General features: G+C 35.6%; 1 protein-coding gene across 2 annotated transcripts in view; it reads right to left on the minus strand.

Moving 5' to 3' along the window:
- Positions 1-377: 377 nt before the first annotated feature.
- Positions 378-23,101, minus strand: part of LOC127523841 (zinc finger MIZ domain-containing protein 1-like) — a 41,471-nt gene continuing 18,747 nt past the window's right edge. For both annotated transcript variants that reach the window (XM_051914945.1, XM_051914946.1), the window contains exons 3-23: positions 21,274-21,391; positions 20,259-20,372; positions 19,031-19,136; positions 14,283-14,421; positions 14,061-14,175; positions 13,782-13,984; positions 12,867-13,065; positions 12,565-12,789; positions 12,271-12,447; positions 10,964-11,023; positions 10,704-10,872; positions 10,427-10,568; positions 8,784-8,994; positions 8,594-8,699; positions 8,358-8,518; positions 6,910-6,977; positions 6,760-6,828; positions 6,355-6,596; positions 4,175-4,332; positions 3,685-3,918; positions 378-3,608 (exon numbers count right to left, since the gene is read on the minus strand). In XM_051914945.1, the coding sequence (XP_051770905.1) occupies positions 3,501-3,608; positions 3,685-3,918; positions 4,175-4,332; positions 6,355-6,596; positions 6,760-6,828; positions 6,910-6,977; positions 8,358-8,518; positions 8,594-8,699; positions 8,784-8,994; positions 10,427-10,568; positions 10,704-10,872; positions 10,964-11,023; positions 12,271-12,447; positions 12,565-12,789; positions 12,867-13,065; positions 13,782-13,984; positions 14,061-14,175; positions 14,283-14,421; positions 19,031-19,136; positions 20,259-20,372; positions 21,274-21,342 (3,075 nt within the window). In that variant the 5' untranslated portion in view covers positions 21,343-21,391 and the 3' untranslated portion in view covers positions 378-3,500. The remainder of the gene's footprint in view (positions 3,609-3,684; positions 3,919-4,174; positions 4,333-6,354; positions 6,597-6,759; positions 6,829-6,909; positions 6,978-8,357; positions 8,519-8,593; positions 8,700-8,783; positions 8,995-10,426; positions 10,569-10,703; positions 10,873-10,963; positions 11,024-12,270; positions 12,448-12,564; positions 12,790-12,866; positions 13,066-13,781; positions 13,985-14,060; positions 14,176-14,282; positions 14,422-19,030; positions 19,137-20,258; positions 20,373-21,273; positions 21,392-23,101) is intronic.

The raw sequence follows: 23,101 nt of genomic DNA on the forward strand, positions 1-23,101 counted from the left end.
CAAGTAGGCATATTCGGACGCAACACTCACGTCCAAATCTCACGTGAAATACACCACCCAGGTATTTCTCGCCTACTGTTTTATGAGGATTCAGACATACTATTTGTTTGCCTACTGCTTTTTGCCAACTGTATAGTAGGAAAGTATGCGGCTTCGAACGCAGCCATTGTCATCAATGCACAATGACATAAAGGTGACTATAATATCACACCCTGAATGATTAAAAATGTCTTTTAAAGATCTAATTAAGAGATAAATAATTCAGTTTTTGTTACAGACTTCCAGCATGGCAAAAATTAATTTGAACTGAGTGTGAACCCACAGAATCAATAATTCAGATTAATAACAATAAATATCGAGTCAAATGGGCACTGAGCTGGAGATTTCAGATGAGTTTATTGAGTTTGGAAATGTTTGAAGAGGACAGACTGTGATGTTGAAGACTTTACAGAGTAAAGCATCTTTTTAGAGACTCGTCTGCTGCTCACTACAATCAGACCAAAGAAATCACAATGAAACGCTTTATTTCTGAAGAAAGAAAATCCTGATGCTCAGTGTTTAAATGTAATGATTTCACAGATAAAAACGATTTAGAATCAGATATTAAAATCATCCGTCTCTTTCATAAAAAAGGGAAGACTCGTGTCGCATATTCAAATTCATTAAAAAAATTCATTGCATGTGTATAATTTTTTGCTATGTGATCAGAACAAGCATTAAAGTATAAGACAAACAATAAAAAATAATTTACCAAAACAAAAAATAATAAAATACTCAACATTTTAAACCAATTTCAAATGGCTGTTAGCTTTTACATAAAGCTGCCCTTTCTACAAATAAACAAACATGTATAGATTTATTTCACATAAGGCTGTTATATTTGCTTGTACATATTAACAATATTTCTCATATTAACATGAAACTCTGTATTACAATAAAATATTCTTAACTGAGCCTCTGACAGCTTTACACACAACTGGTTTTCTTAAATGAAAGTGTATTTGTTGCTGCGTGTGGACGTGACACAGGCTGCCTTCAGAATAACATACAACTTTTTGCAGTATAAAATATATATACTAGGTACATTTTTTATATATATATATACACTAAGTAAATGCAGCCTTGCTGAGCAGAAGAGACTTCTTAAACATAAAAAAAAGTCTCACCGACCCCAAACTTTTGAATTTTACAGTATATTTTAAAGCCGATCTATAAATTAGTATGCATTATAGTACAGTATTGCATTCTGAACGCAGCCCGTGTCTTTCTCTCGCTCTTGCAATGAATATTCATAAACATACAGTGGCAGAAGAAACATGGATGACCAACCAATACAAAAGACCTTACAAATGTATTCACAAATATTTACATGAGCTTCTCAAAAATAATACAACTGCATTATGAACAGTAGTGAACTAGACGGATAATTGCATGTGTATGTTTTCTGTTCTCATGTAATTTGAAACTCCTTTTTTTCCCTTTACATTTCCAAACAGTGAATCGTTTCAAATAAGAGCTGTGCTTTGAGATGTTTGCGTGGACATTTGAGAATCAGTGCTGAAATGAAAAACAAAAACAGCTGACTGTGGCAGAAACAGAGGATACAGTACGACAGCGGACGGATGTTTGTCTGGTTCTTCATATCAAAGTCAAAGTGAGTAGAAAAACGCTTGCACATATATTCACGAGTTTCGCTCTCATGTGGTAAAAAAGACTGAATTTAGCTGCAAAGTTAATTTCAGCTTAAACGCTCAGAGGTTGCGCTAACTTTCCATCATTTAATGATAAAAACGCTGACTGATAATGGAAATGCTTTGTAATTTTGACAGATAAAAATAAGGTATAAGGTAAAACACTTTACAATAAAGTCCTGTTAGTTAACATTAGTTAATGAGCAATGCATTTGTTACAGTATTTATTAATCTTTGTTAACGTTAGTTAATAAAAATTAAACTGTTCTTTGTTCATGTTAGCTCAGGTCTATTAAATGCTAATTAACAACTTTTGATTTTAACCCTCTGGTGCTGCTCACGTTGCGGTTTTATTTCAATAAAATAAATGTACTATATTTTAGTTCAATAATGTTTTTTATTTAATTTTTAGGGAATTTTATGGTACATTATATTTATTATAATTATATTAATTAAATTATATTTATGCAGTAGTTATCTATTTATTCGTAGACCTGAAAATTAAACTGTCGTAAATCTTGAATTATATGGAGCACAGACTGAAGTTTGGTCTCTTTTTAAAGAAGACACTTGAAAGATTATTGCTGATGTGACAAATGTTTTAAAAAGTGAACTTTTTACGTTTATTGTTATGAAAAATGCACAAAAATACTATTTTCAATTTTTACATGAAGTACATATTTTCCAAAATATGTTTTACTCTAAAACTGTGAGAAAATCAAAGCCGTACATCTAAACAAGTTGTGTTCTAAATTGAATGTTGATATCTCAAAAAATGAGCTTTCAGTAAGATTTGTTTCAGTAAGAAAAGTCTCCACTAGATTCGCTTCCCATTCGTATCCAATACGCTCATTTTTGACCGCGAGAAGTACAAGTGTGACTATTTTTTTTTCAGGACAATTTAACCTTTTCAAATCATGTCCATTATTATTTTTTTATTTATTTTTTTATTTTTTGTGTGTGTGTTTTCACATAGCAAGTGCCAAAACCTACGGAAGCTTGTTTCCACCACTAAATAAAAAAATAAAAAAGATAATTGCGACTTTTAATCTCACAATTCTGACTTTTTTTCTCGTGATTATGAGTTTGTATCTCACAATTTGGACTTTTTTTCCTCAGAATTGCGAGATTTAAACTTGCAATCGCAAGAAAAAATCTGTCTTTTTTCCCTGAAAATTGGACATTAACACGCAATTGCGAGTTTATATCTCGCAATTCTGAGTTTTTCACGCAATTCTGACTTTATAACTCTTAATTCAGACTTTAACTCGCAATTCTGACTTTATAACTCATAATTCAGACTTTATAACTCGCAATTCTGACTTTATAACTTGCAATTGTGAGTTTATATCTCACAATTCAGAGAAAAAAAAAGGCAGAATTGTGAGATATAAACTCGCAATTACCTTTTCTTTTTTTATTTCATGGCGGAAACAAGCTTCCTTAAAAACCTTTACCAAGTTTTGTATCATTCCGATGAAGTAAAAAATTCTGAAGAAAAAAAAAAAAATGTAAATTTTTTTTTTTCCGTCAAAAATGATAGAAAAGCACCAGAGGGTTAATAATGTATTAGTGAATGTTGAACTTAAACTTTACTAAGATTATTAAATGCTTTAGACTGTAGTTAACTAATGTTAAGAACTGAAACCTTACAGTGAAGCATTAGTGATGAATAATTATTTGTAGCACAACCTCTGCGGACGCGTCTGTTCACGCTGGTTTTGAAATCTGTACAGGAAGAGGAAACGACGGTAAGTGCATTTGTGTTTGTCAAGTATGGAGGAGCTGCTAGTCGAGGGTTTGACAGTCTCAGTTATTCTCAAAGAGAGAGAGCAGATCATCGTTGCTGCTGCTGGGAAGGTCCGGAGGATCCAGGTAGGACAGAAGATCATCTGGATTCATCAGGTCTGGCAGCAGCTGCAGGAGGGAAAACCCGGATTAATGTTAAGGAAAACCAGATGATCAAAAGTGTCACGAGTCAGTCTGAACTCACATCTAAAGAGGCCTCGCGTGCGTCCGCGCTGCTCTGACCCTCCAGGTTGGCCGGCGAGGGGTTAAAGGTCATCTCTGGGTGCATGTGGCTGCCGGGGGTGGAGCTCTGCTGGGTGGGCGGCGGCCTGCAGGGGTGGGGCGGGGCGTTGTGACGTAACGGCTGACTGTTGGGCGGACCATGCATACTGTGCTGCAGGGGATTGTGGGATTGATCTGTGTTGAGTGGGCGAGGCATCTGTGAAGAACAGAAAATATACATGAATTGACATTTATAACTCACATAATGTTTTTAATTATCATATTGTCTGATTAAGGGAAAAGGGTTAAGGTTCATTAATTAATGGAATAATATATATCTGTGGCATATGCAGGTACACATTAATGTATTGATGGTAATTGTAAACATGATGCTGAACAAAAAACTGTGATTAGCCTCTTCCTGACTGAGTGGGCGGTCCTTACGTCATTAGAGTAGTGGTTTCGTGACTCACCGTGTCGTGTAGCGCGTGTGTCAGGCCGCTCTCAGAGGTCAGCAGGTCAGCGGGGGGGTGCGACAGGTGCGGCCCCTGAACGAACTCACTAACTGATGATGCTGCAGGGTTGCCATGGGGATAGTCACCAAACTTACTGTGGCCCTGGTAACTGTTTCCTGGTAAAACCAATCACATAAGAATTTGCATGTGTATTTACATACATATAGAGATAAAATTGCAAAAACACAGCAAAAATAAAATAGCAGACATGTTTTGTATTCCAAGTCTTCTGAAATGTTTAAATATGCAAATGATGCATTATCTAATTAAACCTGCACTAATTTGCATACATTTTCAGAACAAAATAGGCAGGTTCAAAATCTTGTTTCATTTTGCTGATGTGATTTCGCTTTTTATCACTTCATAAATCAAAAAATACTTCCAACAGCCAGAAAAAAAATGTTTTATGAATAATATGCTGTATAAAATCAGATTAATGATGTATGAATAAACTCCTCTGTAAAACCCTTTAGAACAAGACTAAAGATTGTTGTATGTAAAGCTGCTGAAGTGGAGATTTCTGACTAAAACTCACCGCCTTTAAAGATATGTAATGTAACTCAAATCCACAGATGCAAATAATGAAAAATGCGTCAGGTCAGAGGTCACTCTTCTGCCGCAAATCGATGTGTACGGTCGTCTGCCAGAAGCTAGTTATTTTAGTTTATAAAGTTTTAAATATGGATATTTTTCTTACAAAAACCAATCGCCTCACTTCAGAAGGCCGTATGGATTACTTTTATGATTAAAGGATGCATTTTTTTTTGGCTTCAAAATCTTGAGCCCCATTCACTCCCATTATAAAGCTTGAGCCAGGATATTTTAAATATATCTCAGATTGTGTTCGTCTGAAAGAAGAAAGTCATATACACCTAGGATGGCTTGAGGGTGAGTAAATCATGGGATAATTTTTATTTTTGGGTGAACTATACCTTTAGGATGTAAATAATTTTTTTTTTTTTTTTTATTATTATTTACTCAATTTCTTATTTTACACTACAACAGTTACAATGTTACTATATATTTCTTATTTTGTTCAATATATTATTTAAAAAATAATCACAAGAATAATCAAAATTATTATTTTATACTGAATTGGTCAAAAACTGTGAGAATGTGTTTTATACGGAGCCCCGGACATGACATGCAGAAAAAAAATAGTAGGATAAATCGTGCGCACGATTGTGCATGTGCATGATTTATAAATCGAGGGAACGAAATATAAATCATGGGAATGAAATAGTAAATCGTACGCACATTTTAGTAAATCGAGGGAATGAAATAGTAAATCGTGCGCACGATTTAATTTTTTTTCTTGCATGTCATGTGTGGGGCTCCTTAGTTTTATGCAAATCCAAGTGGATATATATATATATATATATTAAATTCCTCACTTTATGGTTACTGAAAAAGAGGATTATAGTTCTTGTAGAGAGTAAACCCAAGTGTGAACACCCAAATTTCAGAAAAAATAAAGAATAATAAATAAATAGAATAATAAATAAATAAATAAAAACGTTAAAATCGCCCAAGTTGTTCAACCCTAAAAGGATGGTTTGGTTTGCACTAAGGAAAAATAAATAAATAAATAAATAAATAAATAAATAAAATATAATAAATAAATAAAATTATTCAGGAATAAAAAAATATTTTCCTTCTTTTTCAATTGATTTTATTTTGCAATCCCCAACAAAATCACCCCACTCATTTCACAATAATTATTTTTTTTCCAAATATAGCTATTCAAGTCATCTGGTTGACCTTCCTTTATTTCTTCATATTGCGATATACACTGGCGGTCCTCTTTCAGCATATAAGAATGATTTCTGAAGGATCATGTGACACTGAAGACTGGAGTAATGATGCTGAAAATTCAGCTTTGATCACAGGAATAAATTACATTTTACAATATATTCAGATAGAAAACAGTTATTTTAAATTGTAAAAATATATCACATTTTTTACTGTATTTTTGATCAAATTAATACAGCCTTGGTGAGCAGAAGAGACTTCTTTCAGAAGCATTAAAAAATCCTCATTATTCTAAACATTTGTGAATATTGCAGAAAAAGTCAACTCCAATATGGAGCAGCCCCAGTGTTGTGGGTGATTCAGTAGGATGCGAGTGTTGTCTGTACCTGGGCTGTTGAACTGGTTAGTGCTGTTGTTCTGCTGGTTCTGGTTAGGATACGGAGACGCTCCCGGGCCGAGCTGAGCGATCATGTCCGTCACGTTGGGCAGCACCATCTGACTGGGGCTCGTGGTTTTGAAGCGCTTGGACATCAGCCCGTCTGGATCTTCTTTTATGTGCAGCTCAGATTTGATCTGAACCGGCCTCCAGCTGCACGATGGGTCTATCGTGACCTCCTCGAACTCTGAGCTGAAAGTGGATCTGTGATCAGTCTAGTGAGACGGTCTGGTTTGCTTCAAGGCTTATAAACTTTTAAAAACCTTTTATGAGAAAATGAATGGGACAAATTGCACAAACTTACAAAACCAAAAGTGAGTGCTAACTTTTTAAGCCAAATCAAGGGCAGACTTACTTTTGGAGAGCGTTTAAGATCCCCCACATGTATTGATCCACCTCCAGACCTTCTAACAGAGCTGATTTACTGAAGAAGAGAAACAGAAGATCAGTTCTGCACAATTCAACCATCTCAGATGTGATCTCAGGACTGACTGGAGGTTCTTACTTGCAGACCGGACATCTCCATGTGCCCCGCTCACAGTTCAGCTCTAAATACGATTCCAGGTCAAAGCACTGTAAGAGAACATTAACACAATGTTAATTACATTAGATCGGGGGTTTTCAATCTTTCTGATGTCAAATATGATGATATCCAACTCCTTTCTAAAATATAAGTGCATTCTTTTGTAGTTTGATTAATATTAAAAACAGCACCAAGAATATTAGGCTGCTGTCACTTTAAGGCTAATGCACTGATCCAATATACTGATGTCTTTCTCTACTGTTTATGTTCACTTAAACCATAACTGACTATGCTTACTAGGATTTTTGCCAATATGGGCATTTTGAGATAAATTTGTGTGAATTTGTCTGCAAGGAGACATGAAAGAGAATTAATTTTATTATTTGCGCTCTGTCTGAGACACGTAGCTTTCTGTGTGCGCTTCGGATGTGTGCGCACAAAACTTCTCACACAGTGTGCGGGTTCTCTTTCGTATGGAAGCTTGTTTCCGCCACGAAATAAAAAAAAATAAAGGATAATTACAACTTTTAATCTCACAATTCTGACTTTTTTTTATCAAAATTGGAGATATAAACTCATAATTGCGAAATATAAACTCACAATTCTGAGAAAACAAGTCAGAATTGCGAATTCACAATTCTGACTATAACAAGCAATTCTGACTTTATATATCGCAATTCTGACTTCATATCAGGCAATTCTGACTTTATAACTCGCAATTCTGACTTTATATCTCGCAATTCTGACTTTATAACACAATTCTGACTTTATAACTCGCAATTCTGACTTTATATCTCGCAATTCTGACTTCATATCAGGCAATTCTGACTTTATAACTCGCAATTCTGACTTTATATCTCGCAATTCTGACTTTATAACACAATTCTGACTTTATAACTCGCAATTCTGACTTTATAACTCGCAATTCTGACTTCATATCAGGCAATTCTGACTTTATAACTCGCAATTCTGACTTTATATCTCGCAATTTTGACTTTATATCTCGCAATTCTGACTTTATAACTCGCAATTCTGACTTTATATCTCGCAGTTCTGACTTTATATCACAATTCTGACTTTATAACTCGCAATTCTGACTTTATATCTCGCAATTCTGACTTTATAACTCGCAATTCTGACTTTATATCTTGCAATTCTGAGAAAAAAGTCAGAATTGTGAGATAAAAAGTCGCAATTACCTTTTTTATTTTTTTATTCAGTAGCAGGAAACAAGCTTCCATACTTTCATATGAAAAGAAAAGAAAAGATTTTCTTCGCCCAGCCCTATCTTTTAGACTAATTTTGGATGTAGAAACCTGAAGAGAAATTATTAATATTTATAATTAATATTATTTTTGTAAAACCCCATTAGAACCCTCTTGCGGCCCGTGCATTAGACATCAAAACAGGTGTTTGAAAGACTTCCCGACCTGCACATGTTTGCAGTCATGGCCTCTCGCCGGCAGCTGAATACGCCGGAACGTGATTGGACATTTTAAAGACACTTTGATGGCCGTTTGTTCCACCCCATCGTCAGCGTTCAGTCCGGCACCGGCCACAGACACGGCTACGCTGCTGAAGTTCCTCTTCACTGAAGAGACAGAGAGAATGAAGGCACAGAAATGCAACACTGACTAACAGAAAGAGAGACAGACTGAAGCGTTACCCTTAGTGATGCAGTGTTCAGCGGTGAGGAGTCTCTTCCTCAGTAACCCCTGCAGAACCGATCGAACCGACGGCCGGTGAACCAGCTGAAGGACAAACAGGTGCGACTGCAGAGAGAACAGACCACAAATGCTCACACGACATCCACCTGATGAGCACAAGAGTGTGTGTGTGTGTGTGTGTAAACTCACACAGCAGCAGGCCGTCACTGTGATCTGGATGGTGTTCCGGCCCGGCTGACACACGTGTTTCAGGTGCAGGGCTTTGTGGGAAGTCTTGTTGTCGCCCCGTTCGATGGTGAGAGGTGTGGCGTTGACGCTGACCTGCACCGACGCCGGCCAGTTAGTGTGCATCTGTCTGTCTTCATGATGATAACACTTGAACTGAAGCTCCAGATCAGACCTGACACACACACACACACACACACACACACACAGATGTGAACTAAGAGTCTTTGTGTGGGTGTTTGAATGTTCATACATGTGTGAGCGTTTATGATAGTAGAGTGCTAATAAATTGCCATAGACCTCTCGATTTCATATTACAATACCTAGCTGCGAGATTCAATATGCATTGAAAATGATTTATTATGCATTTAGCATTTTACACATATTAACTCTTGATGTTGATTTCTGTTTAACCGCTTTAAATATTTAATTCTAAAAATAGTTATAAAAGTTGTGTAATAATAAAATAAAAATACATTTTAATAAAATATATAAACAATATAAAATATAATAAATTATTATTAATTTTAATAAAATAATAAAAATATTGATTGCTGTTTAACTGCTTTAAATATTTAATTATAAAAATAATTATAAAAGTTTTGTAATATTAAAATAAAAATATATTTTAATAAAAATATATGAATATAAAATATTATAATAAATTATTATTAATTTTAATATTATTATAAAATAAGAAAAAATATTGATTTCTGTTTAACCGCTTTAAATATTTAATTATAAAAATAATTATAAAAGTTTTGTAATAATAAAATAAAAATACATTTTAATAAAATATATAAATAATGTAAAATATTGTAATAAATTATTCTTAATTTTATTATCATAATGTAATAATACAAATAAATTATGATACATTTTAAACAGTGGTGAGCGGTATTACGGTTACTTTTCATTGTATAAATTATTTTATCATCATTTTATTATAATTAATTATTATTAATTTTAATATTATAATAAAATAATCGCTTTAAATATTTAATTATAAAAATAATTATAAAAGTTTTGTAATAATGAAATAAAAATACATTTTAATAAAATATAATGTAAAATATTATAATAAATTATTATTAATTTTATTATTATAATGAAATAATAAAAATAAATTATAAAAATTGTAAACAGTGGTGTGCGGTTTTTACGTTGCATAAAATTATTTTATCATAATTTCATTATCATTTATTGTTATTAATTTTAATATTATAATAAAATAATAAAAATATATATAATAAATTAAAACAGTGGAGTGTAGTCCAGTATTACATACTTGTTATTGTATAAATCACAGCATTTAAAAATCTAATTTTCATCATGGTAATTTTCATCTCAAGAATCACGATTTGAATCAGAACTGATTTTCCCCAAACATAATTTTGTAATTAATTTTTTGTTTATTAATTGTTATGAACTGCACAGGGATGTGAAGGCTGATGATGTGACAGCTGAAAGCAATCATTGATGAGTCCAGGCAAGGGATTATGGGGAATGTAGTTTGTGAGAGAGTGACAAAAGTCTGGGTTGGAGCGCCCCCTAGTGGCAAACGTAGCAGCATCTTCACACACTGTGTTTGTGTGGCTGCGTCTCACCTCCACATGAGCGTCTGGTGGACGGTGGGCCGCAGGTGGAAGATGTGATTACTGACGGCCAGGTTGTGTTCGAGTCTAAACGGGTCTAGAACCACACCATCCCGAACCGGGAATGTCAGTCGGAGCTCCTCGTTAAGGTTACCTGGGAAACAAGATGCGGACGACAAGCTAGTGCACATTACAGGACATATTACAAAAATTACAAGATATTTATACTGGAAAACAAGGAAGAACGTGACTTTTATACAGTGTGGTCATGGCTGGACGAGGCTCATACCTGAAGGGGGCGGCAGTGCATTTATGTTGGGTTTGATATCGGGAGGAAACTGGGGCTTTATGTCCTGGTTTGGTGACGGAAACTGTGGCATGTTACTTCCTGGCGTCACGGGGGGCGTGGGGTTTCCCGGTAACGGAGAGTGGGGGTAACTGCCCATCGACCGCGGAGGCTACAATCACATCAATAAATCACACACGCACATGAAGTCACAACAGGAAAACAGCTGAAACTGCCCCTGACTGGACACTGTACTAACATACCCCGTTCACGCTGGACTGGCTGTAATGAAAGTTCCCCGTGTTGAAGTTATTACTGGGTTCCTGTAGTGGAGACGGAGAGAAAGACGCATAGTTATGTTGCCAACATTTCATGTAACCATAATGTTACATTGTGTCATGTTTATCAAAAAAAATCATAAATAATATTATGCACTACATGAAATGTTGTTGCATCTAATCCATAACATAAACACGGACTGAAAACATGAACAAAACGTGACACACATTTATCGCATCCACCATTTCGGAAGATTTTTTCAATGAGCTTCTCAGCATTATGGGATTGGATTGTTTTTGGGAAGTATATATACACAAGACTGTCTTAGAATTTGGCTATGTAATATAAAAATATATTTTAATAAAATATTTAAAACATAAATATAATAAAAGCATATTATAATATTTATATTATAAAATCATAATATAATAAAATAAATTATCATAAACAATTCTTGATTTTATTATTTTATTAAAATGCTTTAAAAATATATAATTTGGATGAAAGAGTCTGCTAAATGCATAAATGTATAATAAATTAAAACAACGGGGTGTGGTCCACTGCTACTTTTTATTGTAGCAATTTTTTATCATGATTTTATTAGAATGTATTACTTATATTATTTATAATATAATATTATAATAAAATAATGTAATACTTTAAAACAGTGGTGTGTAGTCCAGTATTATAGTTACTTTTTATTGTATTAATAATTTTATCAGAACGTATTATTTATTAAATGTATTATTATAATAAGATAATAAATAATATAATAAATTAAAACAGTGGTGTGTAATCCAGTATTACAGTTACTTTTTATTTGATCAGAATGTATTATTTATTATTATAATAAAAAAAATTATAACAAATTAAAACAGTGGTTTGTAGTAGTCCATTATTACAGGTAAATTTTATTGGATCAATTATTTAATCATGAATTCATTAGAATCAACTACAATTAATTATTATTTAATTCATAATATATATAAAATAATTGGTTTATTTATAAAATAACTGGTTTTAATATATATATATATATATTATATAAAAATTAAAATAAATTATTTTATAAATTAAATCAATTATTTTGTCATCAATTTATTAGAATAAACTATAATAAATTATTATTAATATAATAAAATAATAAAAAATATATAATAAATTAAAACAGTTGATTTTTTTTGTCCACCGCTGATAAAATATATTTTGTAATAAAATAAATTAAAAAAAATTATTAAAATAAGGTGTCTTAGAAGGCAGCATAACATTAGTTGAGTGTTTCCTAACGGACCTTGTAGAAGTGTCCCATGCTGCCGGTCTGGTACTGTGCTGCGGTCCCGGGCTGTGCCGGCGTCCTCTGCGTGGGGTAATGGGGCGAGGAGAGGCCTCTGGTGGCGGCGGGGTTCGGGAACTGCCCTTGTTGAGAGGAAAACTGCCCATTTGGTCCGTACTGCTGCCCGTAGCTCCCCTAGAGTAAAACAAACAGTTTCATTGAAATCATACATAAATATAAGAACATTGTTAGCTAAGCTACTGACCTGCTGTATCCCCCATTAACTGTTTATTTGACACAAAGTTTCCTCACCTCTCCAGGATACGGTCTCTTCACCCCCTGCATGGGTCGTGGCCCGTAGCCCTGCTGGGGCATCCTCTGTGGGTGACCCCCATACGGCCCCATCTGTGCCATCTGCCCCCGAGGCTGGCCCATGTTCATGGTGCCAGGGTGGGCAGGGGGCCCCCGGGGGCCGGGCTGATTCACAAACTGAGTGCTGTAAGCCTGGTTTGGTCCCATTTGAAAGGAGGAACACATCTAGAAGACAAACACTTTGTTCAAACTCATCTTTTCACTTAGAAATAATTGTGTCACGATTAAAGACGCTCCCTCACCGGGCCGTATTGATTCATGTCCTTGTGTTGCGTCTCCTGTAGGGCGGCAACCGTCGCCGTGGCTGTGGCGGTCGCTGTAGCAGCAGCAGCAGCTACAGCAGCAGCGGCGGCGGCAGCAGCTGGTTGGCTGAAGTCTGAAGGGGGGCGTGTCTGTGAAGGCAGGCCCATCCCACCTGCATGGTTAGGACCTCCCCCATAACTGCAGGAGAGAGAGAAAGAGTTCAGGATCCATTTGCATAAACATAGCCATTATGTGTCTTAAGAACTAGTATGACCAACTAGCAGTTAGTTAGGGGTAATCAGGCTTACTTTTCGGTAACAAATTAGACCAATCTACGGTTTCATGTAGCTGACCTAAGCAGTGAACAGTCTTGAAGAAAAAAATGGAAGCTCAAACGTGTGTGTAACACGAGAATGAACCTCATTGGTTCTTGCTAAAGCTCAGATGTGCTGCGTAACACGAGAATGAACCTCATTGGTTCTTGAGGAAGCTCAAACGTGTGTGTAACACGAGAATGAACCTCATTGGTTCTTGCTAAAGCTCAGATGTGCTGCATAACACGAGAATGAACCTCATTGGTTCTTGCGGAAGCTCAAACGTGCTGCGTAACACAGTTTTTGGGTGAACTTCCCCTTTAAGCATTTATAATGGTTTTCTATGGGAAAACATTCAACATGAAACTTTCATCGAATCTGGGTTCATCTGCTTGCATTTGAATTTGATCTTTTAATATTTTCTAAGTACATCAGGGAGTGTTTTTCAGCATCCCATTGTTTTTACTGATTGATTTGTTCACATTTCTTTGTTGTTCCTCTTTTGAGATGTGATCTATGTATGTGTAGCTTAAAACAGATAGAAAATTGACAGACATTTTTCAAAAATTATAGGAATAATAAAAAGCAAGAGACACTGACCTTCCCCCGAACCCTCCTCCTCCTCCTCCTCCTCCAGGATAGCTGGATCTCCCGTACATCCCCTGCTGCATGTAGGCCTGGTTTGCATTAACCTTGGATGAAAACTGCTGCGGTGCAGTAAACTGTCCCGGGTTCATAGCCCCGTTACCTCCGGTCATGGGGTTCATATGGCTGTTTGGGTTTACCATGGGGTTCCCCAACACCTAAACACACACACAGAGTTACGACACAGACTGAAACAGCAGCATGTGCTCTGAACGGTGTTAAATACATTCTTACTTGACTCTGTGACGTATTGGTCACACCCCATACGGTGGTCACCACGGACACAGAACCCGGCGGTTGATTGGTGTTTTGTTGCCAGGAGACGGAGTCATATTGAAATGATGCATCACTATGGAGATTATAGAAGGTTGTAAACAGTTAATGTGTGGAACATTGTGTGAGTCAGTGTGTGTGTGTGTGTGTGTGTGTGTGTGTGTGTGTGTGGAAGAAACTGACCCGTGTGAGAGCGCTGGCTTCATGTTGTTGATGTTGGCTTGCATCGGGTTCTTGCCCACAGATGGATCGGGTTGTCTGCTTTTCTGATGACGCAGCAGCAGCAGTCGACCCAGATCCTCACACCACGAGGACAGCAATGCTACACAAACACAAACACATTAAATGGGTCATATTTAATATATAGGTCATATTATTTGATGTATTCCTTGAGGTCCTGGAGTTTTTTTTCCTCTCAAAAACACTCAAATTAAACGGTCCGGTGAGGAAGATTTGAGTCAGAAAACATCAAAAGATCAAGAGAACACTGATTCTTCATGATATTAGCCTTTAATTTAATTGCTGATGCATTTTTACCACTTTAAAAAATATTTTTAAAAATTATTTTATAAAAATGTACATTTTTAATTTATTAAAAATTACCACTTGTAGAAAATATTTTTTAAAAGACTATTATACCACATGTATTAAAAGGTTTACAGTGTTATTTTAGTATAATTGAGAAACTATTATAGGTTTTATTAATATTTTGAATTAGATTTATATTGTCCATTTTTTTTATGTTAAAGTTTTAGTCATTTTGTTGTGTTTTTGTCATTTTTATTAGTTTGTTAATATGTCTATAGATTTAATTAATTGTATTTCAGTTTTAGTTTTAGTTATTTTAGTACATCAGGCTAAATTAAATGAAAATGAGCTGAACTAGCTGAAATTAAGTTTTTTTTTTAATCATTTTATTTTATTTCAAGTAACATTTTTTATGGTTTTAGTTTAACTATAACAATCTTGCTGCAAGATTTAAAGTATTTCAGACAATTTTTTTTAAACATTAACACATCTCTTAAAGGATGAAAAAGCACTTTTGAGTGTGAAATAAAAACTGGATCTGAAGGAGTTTGTCAAGTTAGTGGAATCAAATCTTAAAACAGTTGATTAGCAGCAAGTAAACAAGATATCCACGAGCACAGCTGTATATTTCGCTCTGTTTTCAGCATTATATTCGCTTTGCCAGAAGATTAATTCAAGGTGAAGTGTGCGATTTCTCTGATCGGAACTACAAAAAAATCCTGTTTTCAAACAAGTTCCAAATATTTCATTTTATCTGCCATTGGTCGGCCAAACGGGTAGCCCCGCCCCCAATTAAAGCCATTGGTTGAGCCAATGTTGTTAAATGCAATTCCAGATTTATCTGCTCCTAAACATGCACATAAAACTGATTAGTCAGTTGCTGACTGACTGCTATAATACCATCAGAAAATAAAAGCAATAATACAGTCAGACTACTTTACTCTTTACTCTGTACTAAGAGCTCTGAAGTAGAAACTCGGTGACGTGTGTATGTGTGATCTATCGGAGCTGAAACAGATATGAGAAGACAAGGACAGAGCTACAGTCTGATGAATCCCACACACACATGCACACACACGCACTAGAGGGCTGCTGTCAGCTTCACTCAGATGTCTGTGTCATTTTCTATTTAGGAAAAGCCACAGTTTAACTATCAGTTTCTACCCTGAGAGACACCCGTACAAAATTACAGACTGTGAAATCTCTATGTGTGTGTGCGAGAGAGATAATTAAGAGTTTATTTGTATACACAATTCAGTGAATCCATTCAAAACTCTCGTTCAGTAATTTGTTTGCAAAAAATATTCACAAAAGTTTCCAGGTGGCATTTGTCATGCATTTAAATGTTTGGTTTTGTATGTAAATGCTGATGTTAAACTTTCCCTTTAAACCATCTCCGAGCATCCAAAACAACTTACACTGCATTCAAGGTGCACGTGCATTTTATATCGCTTCATATTTGCAATGCATTTTGTTAAATGCAATACAAAAGCTAAATCTTGTAGGACGAGGATTCCCAAACGTTTCTGAAACTTTAAGTTAATATTTAAATAATTTAACATCGCATTTGCATGTTCGCAGTTCTCTGATGTCGGTTAATGGTCACATGACATGCAGATGAACAAATAAAATACTCCATCTTATTTCAGTAAGTGTTCTATTTTGAAGTGTTTTTATTTTAAAATGATTTACTCCTTTTTATAAGTTTGGAAAATCCTGCATTCGGAAACACTGACACGTATGTGCAAAAATCTCAGCGTTTCAGCTTCAAACGGATACAAGGTTACATTTTTGACATCTTCTGTGAAAACAGAGACAGCTCTCTCTCTCTCTCTGTCTGTATCAGGATGATTCTCTGAGTTACAATAAGAAACATAAGCCCTTAAGTGTGGCATCTCCTCCTCTAGACAAGCATTTTAAATGCTCTATTGACTCTCTAAATGCTTCCACTTAGTGCAGAAAACAGCGCAAGTGTGTTTTACATTCCATTAAACGAGTGGTTCATGCTTGAACTAGTTAAACCATCAGGAGTCTGAGCAAAGGCCTTTCATCTGATCTCTCATATACCCTGAACCACCATAATGCTGCAAACACACACACATTCACAAGATAATGAAAACACTCAAGTCTGGAGATGTTGTGTCATATTTTAGCAGTTTTTAAGTTGCAGTAAATGAAGGGTTAATGTCGAGCGTCTTCTTCTGCAAGAGCAGCTGTGGAATTCTTGCCGTCTACTGAAGCGAAAGCAATTAGGAGCGATTGATCCACAGGGAAAACCACCAGTGAGATACAGATGCTGCCACTTTATCAAAGACATAACGAAGGTTCTTTAAATTAAAACACCTTTAAACAGTTAAATAAAATTATTTATATATATATATATATATATATATATATATATAGCTTTTATCCAAAGCAACTTACATTGCATTCAAGGTACACATACAATTTTTATTGAATATTTTCTTATTACTTTATGCATTCAAACTCATGATATTTGGATTGCGTTTTGTTAAATGCATGCAAATACTTAATCCTGTAGGACAAGGATTTCCAAACTTTTCTGACCTAAAATATTTTTTGAACTCTCTGAAACCTCAATAACATTCATAATGTTCATATATATAGTGCTGTCAAATCGATTAATTGCGATTAATTGCATACATAAACATATACATAAACAACATAAAAGTTTGTTTATATAATATATGTGTATATACCCTGATGTGTATATATATATATATATATATATGAATAAATGAATAAATATGGACATGAACACTGATTTGAGTTTATTTTTTATTGTGGGAAGACATAAATTAGCATGGCTGTTAAATATTTCATTTGACCACAGAATGCAGAGAGTCGTGTAATACATGATCTTAAAGTGTACCGTAATCTCCTGCGTGCTCACGCTGGTCCCTTCTCTCATATTAAAAACCACTCATTAAACGATCTTCAAACAGGACATGTCAATGTCCTACTCTAGGATTACACAGACTGAGTCCCTTGCTGTCAGACTTTCTCCCCAGCATTCATTCAGTAGCGAACTTAAGAAGTGCATGAAAACCCCACACACACCCAGTCTAGACCGACATCAGACAGCTATAAACGTGTTTGTTTCTGGTATTGCTGATTCCTCTGATGGCAGAATCATTCTCAGACAGTAGAAAAAAATCATCTCAGAGTGATTTCAGTCAAGCTAACACCAGACAGGAATCACTCTGACATCAGAAAAACCATCTCTCATGAAACTGTTAGATAACACTAACAAAGTATCACCAAATACAAACTAGACGCTCTAGTGTTGTCAAAAGTACCAACTTCGGTACCTAGTCGGTACTGAAATTTAAAAATGCGACGCTTTGAGTGCTGTTGAGCGGATTCGTAAACACCTCTGATTGGTCATTGTGTTCACGCGCTCATCAGATATGTCTGTGATTGGCTACAATGATCAATGCTTCAAAAACATGTTGTAAATAGACATCAATGATGCTCTTCACCGAGCGCTTATACAGATACAAACGGAAGCATTTGAAAGCAGGCGTCTATCAGTGTATGGAAGGCCAAAAGGTTCAAAAATGTGAATTTTAACACGTTAACATCATGTAAAATACACATATTTCACGTGTATTTAATGCATATTTCATGCGTTAAATGCGTGTTTGCATGTGAAAAATCAGCACGTTAACATGTAAACAACACGTATTTAATGCATGAAATACGCATATTTTACGCGTTGTTAACGTGTTAAAATTCACGTTTTTGAACCTTTTGGCCTTCCATATCAGCATACTGGTCTAGTTTTCATGTTAATTTTAGTTTAATTTTTAGTGATTTAGTTATATACATTTGCAATTTTTTTTAATTATTTTTATTAATTTAAAATACTGATATTTAGATGTAGTTTTTATTTATTTTCAGGTAATAATTTTAGCGCTCGAACCTCAACTTATTTCAGTTTATTTCCAAGGTTACGTTTTTCAACAAATATTTATATTTTATTTCAGCTTTATTTCAACTGACAGGAATTTTATTAATAGTTTTAGTTTTAGTTAACAATAATAACCCTCACTTAAGCAAGTTTTCAGATTTTATATATATGAATTAATTACACCAAATTTGTATTCATTATATATTAAGTGTTACATGGTCTGAAATTACTTTGGAAGTTAAAATATCTTCTCAAAACTAGGTATAAGACTCGAAACAAGTTCTTTTTTTTGGGAAGGTGATGTAGTAAACTAGTTAGTTAGGTCATCATTGTGCTGAACATCAGGTCACAAAAAAAGTGAAAAAGCATATAATTCATATGCTCATATGGGCTCTGACGTCACACTCCGTGATTAAAGAAGCCTCAAAAATGGGTGTCGAGACAATCGTAGAGGATCCTGGAGTCTCACCTGCTGATTTTGGGGTGAATTTGTCCCTGTTTGCTGCACAAACGGCTAGCAGCCGATACCCCAGATCCATGTCGAAGCCCTGCTGACCTGCTACACGACTCACCACCTGACAGAGAGACCGACAAACAATATTCAAACATCACTGAAATATCAGCATTCAGGCATGCATGATTTGTCATAGTAAAATTGCACAGGGTGGTTGTGGTTTTTGGGGTTTCTGAGAATGAAATCTCTCTCCTGATTTGCAAACCCTCATCAGGTTGGCCCATACGCTCAACACCACCACACCCCGAGGCCTGTTTCCCTCTGAAACACAGACGTTCAGGAAGAAATCTCTCATATCTGCGTCTTAATTACAGTTAAACACATCAGGCAGAGTCTAAAGCACTAAAATAAACATCTGAGGGAGGTTTGGTTTAGCCGTCGTTCCACATTCTCCTTAAATGCAGCTTAGATCTGCTCTTTCTCTGCTGTGGAAACATGTCAGAGTTCACATCAGCACAATTAGACGTTACTGCAGAAAGAGAATAAAAGTGTCTGAGGCACAGATCTAACAGCAGTACTGAGATAAGTAATAGCCAACAACAAAAAAATTGCATAATCAAATGTAAAATAACACTATGTAGTCTTACTGTACACATTAAATATAGATTAATCCTCATTAAAGCTACTTACGTTATTCAATCAAGATCTGTGAGTGATTTTCCTTTGTCATTTGTTGTTTGATTATCATTGATGACAGACAGCAGCAGGTTTATTAGGCTGCTGTCACTTTAAGAGCGAATGCATGGATCCAATATACTGTTACACGTATGTTTTCTTTCTCAACTGTGTACGTTTACTTAAGACATAACCAAATGTGTTTACATGAATACTCTCCAAAAAGGCTTTTTTTGTGGCTTTTTTAATACCAAACACGTCCCGCAGTTTAGCAATAGTAGACTTCATTTTATAACACTCAGTTATTTGGCTAATTTTACCTCAATTATCTTGTTTTCATAATCTTTGGAAGCATGGAAAATAAATTAAGATTAATCGAACAGCCCTAAAAAAATGTAATATAATATAATATAATATAATATAGAATATTTAATGTGACGTGAGTGGGGCCAGATGAAAATTTTCATACAAGGTAATTGTCAGAGCCGATTTGCTTTTATTACTAACTAGCAGATGAATGCAGATTGATTCATTGACTGGAACTGAATTTTGATTGCTTTGATCTCACCGTTAGGCATCCCATCAGGCTTTGCTCAAAGGGCCGCTGAAACGCTCGTGGATCTCCGCACCAGTCCAACAGCTCCGTTGCTGCCGTTTGGAAGTTTGCTGGATTTTGCAGGTGCTGATAAAAGAAAAATCACATGACAAACCACTTCATTTATCCTTTCATATGTATGATTCAGACATATAAGAATGTATTTAGTTATTACGTTTATGTAAGTTGAAATGTTAATGTGTTATATATTCACACATTTTATTAAAAATATATTACTAATCTACAGAAAATTCTGTAGATTGTTTCTGAGAGTATAAACCCCTAATGAAGTCTAATAATTGCGTGTGCTCTCCAGGTGTCCTGTAGGGGGCATCACAGTGTCGAGTATGACTTAGAAACCTATTAAAACACTCTCACACACTGTAAATGCAGAAGCATTGATTCCTGAATGATTGACATGATCTCAATAATGACATTTTGACGTCTCACAGCTGTGATGAAGAAACACTGACATAAGATGAGATGAGATGAGATCCTTAAAGTGTTTTTAAAGAGGACCCATTCTGCTTTTTTCCATGTTCAGCTTTATGTGTAATGTTGCTGTTTGAGTATGAAAAAGGTCTACAAAGTCCGTCCAGCAGGAGTTATTCTGTTTCTGAACTCCCTGAAACGCCTCCATTGTAGTCTTGAGTTTTCTTCCGGGAACGAACACATCACAATATTTCTCATTTAAATAATTCATGCGCAGAAGAAAGGGGCGGGGGCTGGTTTAGTTCGGTTATGGTAAGGGGCGGGACATTTCCCAAACAGGCTTGAAGCGCTTGACCAATCACAACACACTGCTCTAGCTGACCAATCAGAGCACATTGTGCTTTTCAGAAGGAGGGGCTTCATAGAGACAGGAACTAAACAGAGCGTTACTGACAGACTGGGAAGAAAGGAGCTGCAACAATAGCATGGAAAACATGAAAACCTGTTCTAGTAGAGCCCAAAAACTAAATTAAGACTCATGTCTGTTTTCTCTCACCTGTTTGATGCAGTGGAGCCGGTCGTTGGTTTGCTGGATGTGTCTGTCCATGGACGGGAAAGAATTCATCCTGCAGGACCCTCTCTATCCCTACCGCACGGCCATCAACACTCAGTCCCTGTAAAACACACACTATTTAGACACAGTGCCAGATGAAGTGATCAGATGTACCATTTTCTCCTCCTGGACCATAAAACAGGTGAGAAATTCCACACCAGACAGGAACAAAACCACCAGAACACCCTAGTAACCATCTTACAACCACAATTTCTTGGAAACACTGCAAGTAGCAGTGATGCAAAATGAATTTTTTACAGAAACCGAAATTCAAGTTCTCATTTATCGTTTACCTGTTGCAGTTTATCCAGGTTGAGTGCATAAAATGCCATCGGAGAAGCAATAATTAAACTTAACCGTCGCAAAGTTGCTGGATTTGGCGTGTGCCGATAACAGAAAAGCATGCTTTACATAACTTTATCCTTTTTATATGCATTGTCATGATGTATTTATTACTCTGTTTATGTGAGTTTATGGATTAGAGATGTGGGAGTGTGCAAAGCCCTCAAAATACAATATTCATCACTACTCTGCAGAAAATTAAACATCACCATATCAGTAAATGATTTTGGCCCTCAAAAACCGTTGCAGCCAAAACAGCAATATTTAGTGGTGCATCACTAGTAAATATCCAGTTCTATATTGCTGATATTTCTCTTCTGTCATACTTTAGTTTGCATCTTTTCTTAATTATTTACAGCATGAAGAAGTACATAAACTCATGGCTATTTTTTCAGCATTAAGATACACGTGTTTGTGTGCGTGTTTGAGCAGGAAACATTTCTGTGTCTGCTGTAAAATAATGAAATCAGGACAGAATACGAGAGCCGATTCCATAATCCCATGATATCCCGTTTACATCATCCGTCTCAGATGGTGATTTATAGTGTAAATGTATATGCAGTATATGCAGACAGTCTGGCAAAGACGCACCATCTCTCATGTACTCGCAGCTATCAGCTGTGTCAGACTGTGGGCTGTAGTGGCTGGAACACTTGCGTAACTAGCAGATGATGTGCTGAGACAGGCCACACCACACACACACACACACACACAAGCACACGTGTAAACATCCCTGGCAGAACTGAAGGACGATGGGAAACATGTAGAGAAGCAGAGGGAGCGTTTCCTGTTGTTTAGTGTGAACGTCAATCAAGCGAGTCTAATCACACGAGTCTCGTTTGTGTTGCATCATTGAGTATAAGACGACATGTCAGACACGAGACGCGTGCTAAAGCTTCAGACGTCTCTGATGCTCTTGAATGACACGCACATGCTGGATTAAGAGGATTACAATCATCACGTTAATACAGACGTCAAGAATGAGGAAGAGAATAATCACTGAGTGTAATAAGACAGAAAGTATAAAGACAACAAATGGAGTAAAAATGGGGAAAAAATAAACCTGTGTAGATGCATTTCTGCAGAACTTAATAAAATCAGAACTTAGATAAATCAGCATGAAAGGAATACAAAACAATTATTCATATTCATACACCATCATACTGAACGATTACCATATTCATACACCGTCATACTGAGTGATTAGCATATTCATACACCATCATACTGAACGATTACCATATTCACTGAACGATTACCATATTCATACACCATCATACTAAACGATTACCATATTCATACACCATCATACTGAATGATTACCATATTCATACACCATCATACTGAACGATTACCATATTCATACACCATCATACTGAATGACTACCATATTCACTGAATGATTACCATATTCACACACCATCATACT

This window comes from Ctenopharyngodon idella, chromosome 12 (genome assembly GCF_019924925.1).
Source record: "Ctenopharyngodon idella isolate HZGC_01 chromosome 12, HZGC01, whole genome shotgun sequence".
Classification (NCBI taxonomy): domain Eukaryota; kingdom Metazoa; phylum Chordata; class Actinopteri; order Cypriniformes; family Xenocyprididae; genus Ctenopharyngodon; species Ctenopharyngodon idella.